The following is a 14702-nucleotide window of genomic DNA, read 5'->3' on the forward strand; positions in this document are numbered from 1 at the left end:
AACTCTGCCGGTACTTGTAGTGCATCAGGAGGGTCACCACTCTCTACAGCAGGGTCACTAGTACTTTGCATTACTTCAGCAGGACGACTACCAGTTTCTGGGGTTGTATCTGCTCTTGCAGTGACATCCTCCTGACTTTCCTCCATGGCCTCTGAGAAAATCTCATCACTGCCTTTATTATGATCTGCATGCGGACAGTCCCGGAACGTATGACCAGATCCTAAACACAGGTTACAGATGACTGGACCTGTACAGTCGTCCTTTGAATGACCAAACTGTCCACAAAATGAGCACTTAATACGGGAGCAGTTGATGGCGAGGTGCCTGCCCCCACATCTGTGACACAGTCGCGGCTGACCGGGGTAGTAGCATATCCCCCTCTCTGAGCCCAGGTAGAAGGAGTGTGGCAGATGTCTGGTCACACCATTACTCTGCGCTAGTTGTATCATAACGGTGTATCCGCCATTCCAGATGTCTTCCTCATCATAGATTTTTACAGGATGACTCTTCAACAGACACTGTCTTCTCAGCCAGTGCTCCAGATCTGCCAGCGCCACCACCTCAGACTGGAACAAGATGGTGGCCCTCACTACCTGAGGCTTGGACAGCTGGATCACCTGTAGATGCTCCCAGATTGACTGTTCTTTTGTGTCATTGTATATATTCCAGAATAAGTCCAAATCATACTGAAGCTTAAAGCTGATGTCAAAGATCCTGCTGGAGGGGATATGGATCAGGGCGTATACCTCAGATGCCTTAAATTTCATAAAGTCCTTCAGAAGAACTTTCCCTATGTACAGTCTAGAGGGGAGGTTTTCTTCTGGACCCGTATACTTAATCCGTACCGCATTCCTCCTCTGAGGTGGCGGGTTTGCCGGCCTTGTAACATTGGAGAACAGTCTCCTGAATTGTGGACGGTTTGCAGGAGGATCAGTGCTGGGCCTTTCCTCTACAGGCTTACTGACTCCAGATTGTCCTGCAGATCCACCTGTGTCTGCTCCAGACCGCTGTGCAGCTGACACTGTGGACGACTGAGGGTCCTGTATACTGACCTCCATGTCTGCTCCAGTCTGTGTAGTTGTCTCCTCTGAGAGCTGACTGAGCGGGGTCTCACCCACAGCACCGAGCGGGGTCTCACCCACAGCACCGAGCGGGGTCTCAATCACAGCGCCGAGCGGGGTCTCAATCACAGCGCCGAGCGGGGTCTCAATCACAGCGCCGAGCGGGGTCTCAATCACAGCGCCGAGCGGGGTCTCAATCACAGCGCCGAGCGGGGGTCTCAATCACAGCGCCGAGCGGGGTCTCAATCACAGCGCCGAGCGGGGTCCCAATCACAGCGCCGAGCGGGGTCTCAATCACAGCGCCGAGCGGGGTCTCAATCACAGCGCCGAGCGGGGTCTCAATCACAGCGCCGAGCGGGGTCTCAATCACAGCGCCGAGCGGGGTCTCAATCACAGCGCCGAGCGGGGTCTCAATAACAGCGCCGAGCGGGGTCTCAATAACAGCGCCGAGCGGGGTCTCAATAACAGCGCCGAGCGGGGTCTCAATAACAGCGCCGAGCGGGGTCTCAATAACAGCGCCGAGCGGGGTCTCAATAACAGCGCCGAGCGGGGTCTCAATAACAGCGCCGAGCGGGGTCTCAATAACAGCGCCGAGCGGGGTCTCAATCACAGCGCCGAGCGGGGTCTCAATCACAGCGCCGAGCGGGGTCTCAATCACAACGCCGAGCGGGGTCTCCTCCACAACGCCGAGCGGGGTCTCCTCCACAACGCCGAGCGGGGTCTCCTCCACAACGCCGAGCGGGGTCTCCTCCACAACGCCGAGCGGGGTCTCCTCCACAGCGCCGAGCGGGGTCTCCTCCACAACGCCGAGCGGGGTCTCCTCCACAACGCCGAGCGGGGTCTCCTCCACAACGCCGAGCGGGGTCTCCTCCACAACGCCGAGCGGGGTCTCCTCCACAGCGCCGAGCGGGGTCTCCTCCACAGCGCCGAGCGGGGTCTCCTCCACAGCACTGAGCGGGGTCTCCTCCACAGCACTGAGCGGGGTCTCCTCCACAGCACTGAGCGGGGTCTCCTCCACAGCACTGAGCGGGGTCTCACCCACAGCACTGAGCGGGGTCTCACCCACAGCACTGAGCGGGGTCTCACCCACAGCACTGAGCGGGGTCTCACCCACAGCACTGAGCGGGGTCTCACCCACAGCACTGAGCGGGGTCTCACCCACAGCACTGAGCGGGGTCTCACCCACAGCACTGAGCGGGGTCTCACCCACAGCACTGAGCGGGGGCTCCTCCACAGCACTGAGCGGGGTCTCACCCACAATGTCCATACATGAAGCACTCTCCTGCTCACACACAGGATTGCTGTTCTCATTCACTTCACCAGAGAAACAAGCTGAGTCCACTGCAATTAACTCCTTGTTGGATGGCTCACTTTGCTCCATAGTATTCCCAGCATTTTCAGAGACTGACTGCTCAGACCCCATACATAGTGACCCTGAAAGCAGTGACCCCCCAGGCGCTGCACCCACACATCTCTGAGCGCTTCCTTGCTTCACCATATTATGCACATCGCCGTAATCTTTCCTTTTTATTTCTATGATTTCTTTCATCTTCACATTCTGGGGCTCTGGCCTCCCTCTTTTTCTCCATTGCCCAGCTTTCCACTTTAGGTATTGTGTTTTTACCTTTATCTAATTTATCTTTTAATATATCCAGTTCACGTGTGCAGTCATCCAGGCATTCATACTTCATCAGCTTTTTCTTGGGATCAGCCTCTGTCTTTATCTCATCTCTTAACTTAGAAATGCGCCTTTCCAGTTTAAATAAACTTTTCTTTGTCACAGTTGTACTTAATCCAGAAGCACTACAAGTTTCAGTTGACTCACCAGCCACCATTTCCAGATCATCGCTTCCACCATCTCCATGCTGCAGGCCACACTCCAAGCTCTGGGCTTTCCCAGGATCATCAGCCCAGCTCCCCTCCCCTCCACCTGGGTCAGAAGCCATGCCTCCTCCCTGCAGGGAGCTCAGCACCACACGTCTATCCTCTCCTATGGACAAGAATAGAACTACTATAATACTGCTCCTATGGACAAGAATATAACTACTATAATACTGCTTCCTATGTACAAGAATATAACTACTATAATACTGCTCCTATGTACAGGAATATAACTACTATAATACTGCTGCTATGTACAAGAATATAACTACTATTATACTGATCCTATATACAAGAATATAACTACTATAATACTGCTTCCTATGTACAAGAATATAACTACTATAATACTGCTCCTATGTACAGGAATATAACTACTATAATACTGCTGCTATGTACAAGAATATAACTACTATAATACTGCCTCCTATGTACAAGAATATAACTACTATAATACTGCTCCTATGTACAAGAATATAACTACTATAATACTACCTCCTATGTACAAGAATATTACTACTATAATACTGCCTCCTATGTACAAGAATATAACTACTATAATACTGCCTCCTATGTACAAGAATATAACTACTATAATACTGCCTCCTATGTACAAGAATATAACTACTATAATACTATTCCTATGTACAAGATTATAACTACTATAATACTGCTCCCTATGTACAAGAATATAACTACTATAATACTGCCACCTATGTACAAGAATATAACTACTATAATACTGCCCCCTATGTACAAGACTATAACTACTATAATACTGCCTCCTATGTACAAGAATATAACTACTATAATACTATTCCTATGTACAAGAATATAACTACTATAATACTGCCTCCTATGTACAAGAATATAACTACTATAATACTGCTCCCTATGTAGAAGTATATAACTACTATAATACTGCTCATATATACAAGAATATAACTACTATAATACTGCTCATATATACAAGAATATAACTACTATAATACTGCTCCTATGTACAAGAATATAACTACTATAATACTGCCTCCTATGTACAATAATATAACTACTATAATACTGCTCCTATGTACAAGAATATAACTACTATAATACTGCTCCTATGTGCAAGAATATAACTACTATAATACTGCTCCTATGTACAAGAATATAACTACTATAATACTGCCTCCTATGTACAAGTATATAACTACTATAATACTGCTCCTATGTACAATAATATAACTACTATAATACTGCTCCTATGTACAAGTATATAACTACTATAATACTGCTCCTATGTACAATAATATAACTACTATAATACAGACTAGTACGTCGGGCAATGGGCACACATGGATAATCCCCTTGTTACCTGCTTATTTACTTACACATGGGTTTTCACTGTTGTTGCTCTTCACAAATGAGCCGTGATGAATGCAATGAATCGGCGCAGTAATCACTGCCGATCGAAGCCCTGATCTGTCTCGGGGGATTCAGGGAGCCGGAGTTAATGGGTAGTTATTCACTTCAGATTCATAAATGACAACTATTTGTCTTCTTTGTGACACAGCTGAGCTCCATTGTTTTGCTTTCTACAGATATGTGCATGGTGCCCGATCCACCGCTCCAGCCCCAGGTCGTGGTCGTGTCTGACACCGAAGTCGCCATTTCGTGGAAGCAAGGTGCCAGTCAAGGCAGCTCCCCAATCTGGTGTTACTCATTGGCTTATAGAAGGTTGGTTAATGGGATCAGTTCGGTTTTCTCCTAGCTTCGTAGTTTGCTACAATGTATCAGTGCAAATAAAATGTATCAGTCTGGAGTCCAGACATGTGCCAACCTTCATCCCCACCTACATACAGGTATCCTGATCTCCACCCCAAATCTGAAAGCAATCCGAGCAGAAGACGCTGGTGAGGGCCCACCACACTACTGCACGCCTACATATGGTTTTAATATCAAGGGAATTTTTAAGGGCATCAGAAAATGACCCACTGTTTAAATCAAGTTTTTATGTTGAACATATATTTTTTAGAATGTTTGGCAATTTTTATTTTTTTTATTTACCATGACCCTGTCTATATTTTTAAAAAATCCTAAAATCCCGCAGTTTTTGAACTGATCGCTGAGCCTCATTTAGACTGACACTTCCCGTTCTGTAGAGATCACTTCTCATCAGTCATCTCTTGTATCATCATTGCAGGATTAGAATGACAGATAAAATCTATACATAGGTAACACAGGATCCACCCAGGCTTGGACTGGCCCACAGGGTACAGGGGAATCCCCCGGTGGGCCCCTGAGCAAGGTGGGCCCCTAGTCTCCCATCCCCTGCACTACATACATATATTCAATGTACAGCCCCTCAACCAGCCTATGTTCATATCAAAAAAACTTGTTAGATTATTTATTATATTTGAATATATCCGTACGGCGGGCCCCCAAAATAAATTTTACTGGTGGGCCCTAGGCATCCCAGTCCGACACTGGATCCACCATTCACAATAAGTGATATCATAGCTTATCTACTCCCCCTCCCTGCGAGCATGCCCAAAACAGTCTCCCATAAAAGTCAATGAATCGGTCCCCTCCAGTCCATTGTGTGGCTTCTGTAAGGCATATCTGTAAGTGCTGTTAACAGCAGCTTGGGCAAGATGACTGCCCCCATGTTCATGTAAAAATAAGTTCAAAAAGCTATAAAATGTATTTTATTTCATGAAAACATAACGCCACGATTGTCATCACTATGACAACACCAAGCTGTAATATAAATATTTATACTTAGTTTAGCTTGAGGTCAAAAGAGGGAATGCTGGAATGATATTTTATTCTCTACCGCCCCCAAAATTGAATAAATAACAAATAACCGCCAATCTATACCAGTACAACTTGCTCCTCAAAAAAAACAAGACAAAATATAGCAGCATTGGCACAAAAAATAAAAAAACTTTATAGCCTGTCTGGTCTGACCAGATAGAACCTCAACATTGAAAACGAAGAGCCCTCAGTCCCTGGTTTTGGAAGGAGAGCAGCACCAGCATGGATGGTTCCTCTCCATGGTGGCATCAGAAACAGCCGAATGAGCACTCAAGTCTATGGTCGGGACAACACATGCACCTCCAGTCTTTCAGCCAAGACCATGGACTTAAGGGCCCTCCATTCTCGGCAGCGGATGTAGCAAAAGTTTGCACCCCCCAAAATTTACTCTGAAAGGGCTTTCCGAGATGTAGATACAGAGATTTTGATACTGATGACCTATCCTCAGGATAGGTCATCAGTATCTGATCGGTGGGGTTCCTAACACGCTCAGCCCCATTCACTTCTAATACCAAGCACAGTGTCATGCCCCCCTCTGACGATGTGCGGAGGTCGGCCAGGATAGCAGCACGAGTTTAGTATTGTCACAACCAGACAGCTGAGAAGCTCTGACAGAGGCCTTTCAGAACCTCCTCTTTGAGTTTCTGTGTTGTGGTATTCAGCTCCTCCTCTCCTTAGCCTCTCTCAGCTGTCATGTGTTGGACTAATTGCTTCCCTTTAAATTCTTCCCCAGAAGGCTTTTCTGGGCGGCTTATATTTCTTCCTGGAGTATGTGTGCATGCCCATCTGGTTCTCCTCTCCTCTACAAAGTTAAGTGTTGAACTGTTATCTGTTATTTTCTGTTTGCTGGATCCCAGGTGACCCTGACTCCCTCCGTGTCTGGTGTAGGGAGCCGGTGGTCGTGTCCCCTCACTATTGTAGGGTGCTCAGGGGTTATATAGTCAAGGTACGTGGATATGCATACCTCCACCATTCGGATCTATGCATAGGCTAAGCAGCCAGGGAAAGTGCCAGGTCTTCTACAGGGGTCTCCCTTTTGTTCCTTAGCTGTTGGATCCAGCGAGTCATTTATGCATGTTGTTTTGCCTTGTTACCTGTACATATTCCGTGACATTATAAGCCGCCAAAACCGTCTTAAGCATGGATCCGGTTTCACTTTTGGCTGAACGCTTCCAGGGTCTTTCATTGGAGGTAGCTGACCTCCGTAAGACTTTTTCTCAGCTTCAAGTGACCGGTTCAGCTTGCGTTCATGGAGCTTGTTCTGAGCCTAAGATCTCGCTCCCGGATACGTTCTCCGGGGGTAGTGAGAATTTTGTGCGTTTTAGAGAGGCTTGCAAACTCCATTTTCGCCTTCTTCCCCTTTCCTCTGGAGATGAGGAACGGAGGGTGGGGATCATTATATCGCTGCTCAGAGGTAACGCTCGGTCCTGGGCCTTTTCGCTGCCGGAGGGGGCACGGCCTCTCCGTTCAGTGGATGAATTCTTTTTAGCCCTGGGTCAGATATATGATGATCCGGATCGTATTGCTCTGGCGGAGTCTAGACTACGTCTCTTATGCCAGGGTAAACAATCCGCAGAAATATACTGCTCAGAATTTCGGAGATGGGCAGCTGATACTGGTTGGAATGATGCTGCACTCCGAAGTCAATTTTGCCATGGTCTTTCAGAGGGATTGAAAGATGCATTTGCCTTTCATGAGAGGCCTATTTCTTTGGACTCTGCTATGTCTCAGGCCGTTCGTATTGACAGGCGTCTTAGAGAGAGAGGAGAGATCTCTCCTTCATGTCATACTCGGTCCCAGGACTGTGCAGCGGTCCCATTCTGTGCGCAGGGGTCTCAGTCGCTGTCAGCCCCTTCTGAGCAGGAGCCCATGCAGCTGGGGTTGATTGCTTCTGACAATAGAAGATTCAGCCCGCATGGGACGGTTTGTTTTTGTTGTGGAGGTATTAATCATTTGGCAAATATTTGTCCCTCTAGGAGATTCAGGCAGTTCTCTGGGAGTAATAAAGAAACAAAGAGGAAAAAATCTTTGAAAAATGTTCCGTCTGTTACTATTGGCAGGGTTGAGGCGGAAATTGAAGGTTTTCCGTTTGCTTGTAGTTCCCGTTTTGTCCTGCGCTAGAGAGCAAGAACATTTTTTGTGAGATTTTTGTGGATAGTGGAGCAGCGGTCAATCTCATTGATAATCAATTTGCGATAACTCATGGTTTCCAGGTGTGCGCTTTGAGAAAGGATATCCCTGTTTTTGCTATCGATTCCGCTCCACTTTCTCAGAAATCATTAAAGGGCATAGTTCACAATATCCGTTTGATTGTGAGTGATGCTCATGTTGAGGATGTGTCATGATGTTTCTGAGGTTGCTACTAAGACTATACCATCTTTTCTCTCTGAATTTTCGGATGTCTTCTCTGAGAGTGGAGTTCAGGATTTGCCCCCGCACAGGGAGTACGATTGCCCTATTAATCTCATCCCAGACGCCAAGCTGCCTAAATCTCGTTTATACAAGATTTACGCTATGCGTACTTATATCTCTGAGAGTCTGAGAAAGGGACACATACGACCCTCAAAGTCACCTGTTGCCGCTGGTTTTTTCTTTGTTAAGAAAAAAGATGGTTCTTTAAGACCTTGTCTGGATTTCAGGGAGCTGAACAATATCACAATTCGTGACCCTTATCCGCTTCCTCTGATCCCGGACCTATTTAACCAGGTTGTTGGGGCTAAAGTCTTTTCCAAATTAGATTTAAGAGGGGCATACAACCTGGTCAGGGTCAGAGAAGGGGACGAATGGAAGACGGCCTTCAATACCCCTGAGGGCCATTTTGAAAATTTGGTTATGCCTTTTGGTTTGATGAATGCCCCAGCCGTTTTTCAGCATTTCGTGAACAGCATTTTTTATCATTTGATGGGAAAATTTGTATTGGTGTATTTGGATGACATTTTGATTTTTTCTCCCGATTTCAAAACTCATAAGGAACATTTACGTCAGGTCTTGCTCATTCTGCGGGAGAATAAATTATATGCGAAACTGGAAAAATGTGTGTTTGCGGTTCCAGAAATTCAATTTCTGGGGTTTCTTCTCTCCGCTTCTGGTTTTCGCATGGACCCCGAGAAGGTCCGCGCTGTGCTTGAGTGGGAGCTTCCTGAGAATCAAAAGGCGCTGATGCGTTTTTTGGGCTTTGCCAATTATTACAGGAAGTTCATTTTGAATTATTCTTCTATTGTTAAACCACTCACTGATATGACCAGAAAGGGGGTAGATTTTTCTTCTTGGTCAGTAGAGGCGCGTAAGGCTTTTTCTGATATCAAGGAGAGTTTTGCTTCCGCTCCCATCTTGGTGCAACCTGATGTTTCGTTACCCTTCATAGTTGAGGTTGATGCTTCTGAGGTGGGTGTGGGGGCGGTCTTGTCTCAGGGTTCCTCTCCTGCCAAATGGCGACCGTGTGCCTTTTTCTCAAGAAAACTCTCCTCCGCAGAGAGAAATTACGATGTGGGAGATAGGGAATTGTTGGCCATCAAGTTGGCTTTTGAGGAATGGCGCCATTGGCTAGAGGGAGCCAGACACCCTATTACCGTATTTACTGACCATAAAAATCTGGCCTACTTGGAGTCAGCCAAGCGTCTGAACCCGAGACAGGCCAGATGGTCGTTGTTCTTTTCTAGGTTTAATTTTGTTGTCACGTTCCGCCCTGGAGTTAAGAATGTGAAGGCAGATGCCCTGTCACGTTGTTTTCCGGGAGGCGGGAATTTTGAAGACCCGGGTCCCATTTTGGCTGAAGGTGTGGTGGTCTCTGCTCTTTTTCCTGAATTGGAGGCAGAGGTGCAGGCAGCCCAGTCAGAGGCTCCTGATCTTTGTCCTCCTGGGAGGTTGTTTGTGCCTCTCGCTTTAAGACACAAGATTTTTAAAGAACACCACGATACGGTCCTTGCTGGGCACCCGGGGGTAAGAGCCACACTGGATCTCATCGCTCGGAGATTCTGGTGGCCTGCGCTTCGTAAGTCGGTTGAGGGTTTTGTGGCAGCCTGCGAGACTTGCGCTCGTGCCAAAGTCCCTCATTCACGGCCATCAGGTCCTCTCCTTCCCTTACCCATTCCTTCCCGTCCTTGGACACATCTGTCCATGGACTTCATAACGGACCTGCCTCGTTCCTCGGGGAAGACTGTGATTCTGGTGGTGGTGGACCGTTTTAGCAAAATGGTGCATTTCATCCCTTTTCCTGGTTTGCCCAATGCTAAGACGCTGGCGCAGGCATTTGTTGATCACATTGTCAAATTGCACGGTATTCCTTCAGACATAGTCTCTGATAGGGGCACGCAGTTTGTTTCCAGATTCTGGAAGGCTTTCTGTTCTCGCTTGGGGGTTCGGTTGTCATTCTCTTCTGCTTTCCACCCGCAGTCGAATGGCCAGACAGAGCGCGTCAATCAGAATCTGGAGACATATCTGCGTTGTTTTGTGGCGGAGAATCAAGAGGATTGGTGTTCTTTTTTGTCCCTTGCTGAGTTTGCTTTAAATAACCGTCGTCAGGAGTCCTCTGAAAAGTCACCATTTTTTGGTGCATATGGGTTTCATCCACAGTTTGGGACTTTCTCGGGAGAGGGGTCTTCTGGTTTACCTGATGAGGACAGATTCTCCTCGTCTTTGTCATCTATTTGGCAAAAGATTCAAGATAATCTAAAGAGCATGAGTGAGAGATATAAGCGTGTGGCTGATAAGAGACGTGTGCTTGGTCCGGACCTGAATGTTGGTGATCTGGTGTGGTTGTCTACCAAGAATATCAAATTGAAGGTTCCCTCCTGGAAGTTGGGTCCTAGGTTTATTGGGCCTTACAAAATCCTGTCTGTCATCAATCCTGTTGCATACTGTCTTGATCTTCCTCAGACTTGGAAGATCCATAATGTTTTTCATAAGTCCTTATTGAAACCTTATGTTCAAACCATTGTACCCTCGCCTTTGCCTCCTCCTCCGATTATGGTTGATGGGAATCTTGAATTTCAGGTCTCTGGGATTGTGGATTCTCGTCTTGTCCGCGGTTCTCTTCAGTACCTTGTTCACTGGGAGGGGTATGGTCCTGAGGAGAGGATGTGGGTCCCAGTGACGGACATTAAAGCCTCTCGTCTCATCAGGGCTTTCCATAGGTCCCATCCTGAGAAGGTGGGTTCTGAGTGTCCGGAGTCCACTCGTAGAGGGAGGGGTACTGTCACAACCAGACAGCTGAGAAGCTCTGACAGAGGCCTTTCAGAACCTCCTCTTTGAGTTTCTGTGTTGTGGTATTCAGCTCCTCCTCTCCTTAGCCTCTCTCAGCTGTCATGTGTTGGACTAATTGCTTCCCTTTAAATTCTTCCCCAGAAGGCTTTTCTGGGCGGCTTATATTTCTTCCTGGAGTATGTGTGCATGCCCATCTGGTTCTCCTCTCCTCTACAAAGTTAAGTGTTGAACTGTTATCTGTTATTTTCTGTTTGCTGGATCCCAGGTGACCCTGACTCCCTCCGTGTCTGGTGTAGGGAGCCGGTGGTCGTGTCCCCTCACTATTGTAGGGTGCTCAGGGGTTATATAGTCAAGGTACGTGGATATGCATACCTCCACCATTCGGATCTATGCATAGGCTAAGCAGCCAGGGAAAGTGCCAGGTCTTCTACAGGGGTCTCCCTTTTGTTCCTTAGCTGTTGGATCCAGCGAGTCATTTATGCATGTTGTTTTGCCTTGTTACCTGTACATATTCCGTGACAAGTATTTGTTTTGGAACCGTGCTGGATCCGCCTCTCATCAGGTGCACTGGGTGGGGTCATTAGTTTAAATAGCACACCAGCCCAGTGCTCTGAGCGGATTATAGGAATCATTGTGGTCTTGGAAGCTAGGAAGGAAGGTTGTCTGTTCCAGCTCTGAAAGATAAGTGTGATTTCTAGTTTGGTTGTTTTGTGTTATCTCTCCCATCCAGGTTCTGTGCGAGCAGGCTGCTCCTATTTCCCCTCTTCACCATCTCAGGGAATGGTGAATTCAGCCCAGGCACGGGGACACATCATACCTACCATTAAGGTCTGCATGTGGGCTGAGCAGTGCAGGGAAAGAGGTCAGGGATTAGCTAGGAGGTGACTCTTCCCCTGTCTCTCGCCCAGAGCCTGGTTGTTAGGTTATCTGTAAGTCTGAGTGCACGCCCGCCGTGACACACAGATGCTATACATTGTACAGCACTGTGCTTGGTAAGCTGCGAGAAGGCGGTGACGCTCACAGGAGCCGTGTTGCCTTCTCAAGACAGCTCAATCGTCGGGGGTCTCGGGTGTCATACCCCCACTGATCAGATGCTGATGACCTATCCTGAGGATAGATCATCAGTATCAAAACCCTTTTAATGACCTCTCTAATTGATAGGTTAAAAGGGCAAAAAAGGAGTAAGCATCCCAACCCCCCAGGCAGTGTAATATACCCGCAATGGCTGTCTCTCTTTTAGGCCACAAATGAATACTCAAGGACCTAATGCTTGTCTTATAAAGCAAAAGTATCTTTGCTTGGAGTGCAAAATCCTAAAAGTAAGAAAAGCAAGAAAGCGGCATAAGAAAAAGGAGAAAGTGTGCAATGTTCTGCAGAGAAGCGGACAACATGAAATCTCCTGCTGCTGACGGAAGTCAGGACTTTCATGGCGGCTCCTCTCAAATGATTCCTGTGTTCTGATCTGTTGACACTGAGCTGTATAAATCTCTGTCTCTCCCTGGAGCTTCTCTCCTGGGGCACGTTCACATTTAGTGACTGCAAATGGATGTTATCCCGCGCGCAAGTGTTTTACAAGTCGAATCTTTCAAGGCCAGCAAGAAGATGTCTATCGTCTACCCAATGTGCTAATTTATAAAGATATTTGTTCTTATATTGTTGGATTGTGACGTAGATTGAAGCTCCTTGACCCCAATTTAAAATCTTAGTATTAGCTGCGCAGCATGTATTTCACAAAGGTAACCTTAGTGGCGCTTGGCATCAAGCGTTCCAAGAAGCAGATATAATGAAGAAGCAGCTAAAGTCTAAATGTTTCTTAAAACGTAGAGTGACGACTTATGACTGACCTGCTTTACCTGTATCCTGTATAATTTTTCTCCCATGTTCTACTGTTTCTTTAAACTGCTAATTATGACGAAATAAAAGAGTAAGGCCTCTTTCACACGGGCGTCGCGTGTGAGGGCCGGATAGGATGCGGGTGCGCGAGTGCAAAGCGTTTTAATGTTTTTTGCACGCGCGTGAGAAAAATCAGCATGTTTGGTACCCGAACCCGGACTTCTTAACAGAAGTTCGGGTTTGGGTTAGGTGTTCTGTATATTTTATTATTTTCCCTTTATTATTCCCTTTTATTATTTTCCCTAATTAATAGCATTCTTAATACAGAATGCTTAGTAAAATGTCCATTGAGGGGTTAAAAATAATAAACAAATTTAACTCACCCCATCCACTTTGTGGCGTAGCTGATCTCCTCTTCTTTCTTCAGGACCTGGGTAAAGGACCTTTGATGATGTCACTGTGCTCATCACATGGTCCATTACCATGGTGATGGACCATGTGATAGGCCATGTGATGAGTGCAGTGACGTCATCAAAGGTCCTTTACCTAGGTTCTGAAGAAAGAAGAGGAGATCAGCTACGCGACCAAGTGGATGGGGTGAGTTAAATTTGTTTATTGTTTTTTAACCCCTCCATGCCTAATTTACTTTGCATTCTGTATTAAGAATGCTATTATTTTCCCTTATAACCATGTTATAAGGGAAAATAACAATGATCGGGTCCCCATCCCGATCGTCACCTAGCAACCGTGCGTGAAAATCGCACCGCATCCGCACTTGCTTGCGGATGCTATGCGATTTTTACGCAGCCCCATTCACTTCTATGGGGCCTGCGTTGTGTGAAAATATTCACGCAGCGCACAAGTGATGCGTGAAAATCACCGATCATGTGCACAGCCCCATAGAAATGAATGGGTCCAGATTCAGTGCGGGTGCAATGCGTTCACCTCACGCATTGCACCCGCGCGGAAAACTCACCCGTGTGAAAGAGGCCTAAATCCGGATCGCACATCCTCATACTATGCTTCGATCTAAAAACTGCTTCTCAGCATAATTAAACCTTGTTGTGGTGAGTGGGTCTATGCTTTTTGATCAAAATGTATACTAATGCCTTATGTATAGCATACAGCATAGGGGCGGTATACCTTTAATTGCGCTGAGAAGCAATGATATTTTTTGCTGAGAAGCAGTTATTAGATCAAAACATAGTATGAGGGTGTGCGATCCAGATTCACTCTCACATTTTGGATCTACTGCTATAGAACACAGAAAATCTTAATGCAAATTTGTCAGGTTTCTTAAAATAAATCACGGAAAAAAATAAAATAAAACATCCTGCACGATATGATAATGAATGTTGCGGATGTACATGGCTACATTTATACAATCACAGAAAATACGCTCCTATCTTGGAAGTAGTATTCATGTGCACTTTTGCCGCACCTATCTAATAGGCGACCTTGATTAAGGTGGTACATATAGGTGCGTGTGCTCCTCCTCCCACCGGTTGCTGCTGCACATGGAGGTAACTAGGAGCAGCACACTATACGTGCGGGGTCTGCGCTCCTGAACATAAATGCATACAGTCATGTGAAAAAATTAGGACACCCTTTGAAAGCATGTGGTTTTTTGTAACATTTTTAATAAAAGGTTATTTCATCTCCGTTTCAACAATACAGAGAGATTAAAGTAATCCAACTAAACAAAGAAAACTGAAGAAAAGTCTTTTCAAGATCTTCTGTAAATGTCATTCTACAAAAATGCCTATTCTAACTGAGGAAAAAGATAGGACACCCTCACATGTATTCCCTCTTAAATTGGCTCAGATCTCACACAGGTATATCACACCAGGTGCACATAATTAGTAGATCGTTACTCTGCATGTTGAATGAGGCTTGCCCTATTTAAACCTCAGACATTTAGTTTGG

The 14702-nt window shown here is 46.3% G+C and overlaps 1 protein-coding gene across 1 annotated transcript in view; it reads left to right on the forward strand.

Annotated features, from left to right (window-relative positions):
* EGFLAM (EGF like, fibronectin type III and laminin G domains) overlaps positions 1-14702 on the forward strand; it is a 120967-nt gene that overhangs the window by 44797 nt on the left and 61468 nt on the right. Inside the window, exon 6 of the mRNA XM_044273441.1 lies at positions 4526-4661. Coding sequence (XP_044129376.1) covers positions 4526-4661 — 136 coding nt within the window. The remainder of the gene's footprint in view (positions 1-4525; positions 4662-14702) is intronic.

The sequence above is a fragment of the Bufo gargarizans genome, unplaced genomic scaffold (assembly GCF_014858855.1).
Source record: "Bufo gargarizans isolate SCDJY-AF-19 unplaced genomic scaffold, ASM1485885v1 fragScaff_scaffold_685_pilon:::fragment_2:::debris, whole genome shotgun sequence".
Taxonomy (NCBI): domain Eukaryota; kingdom Metazoa; phylum Chordata; class Amphibia; order Anura; family Bufonidae; genus Bufo; species Bufo gargarizans.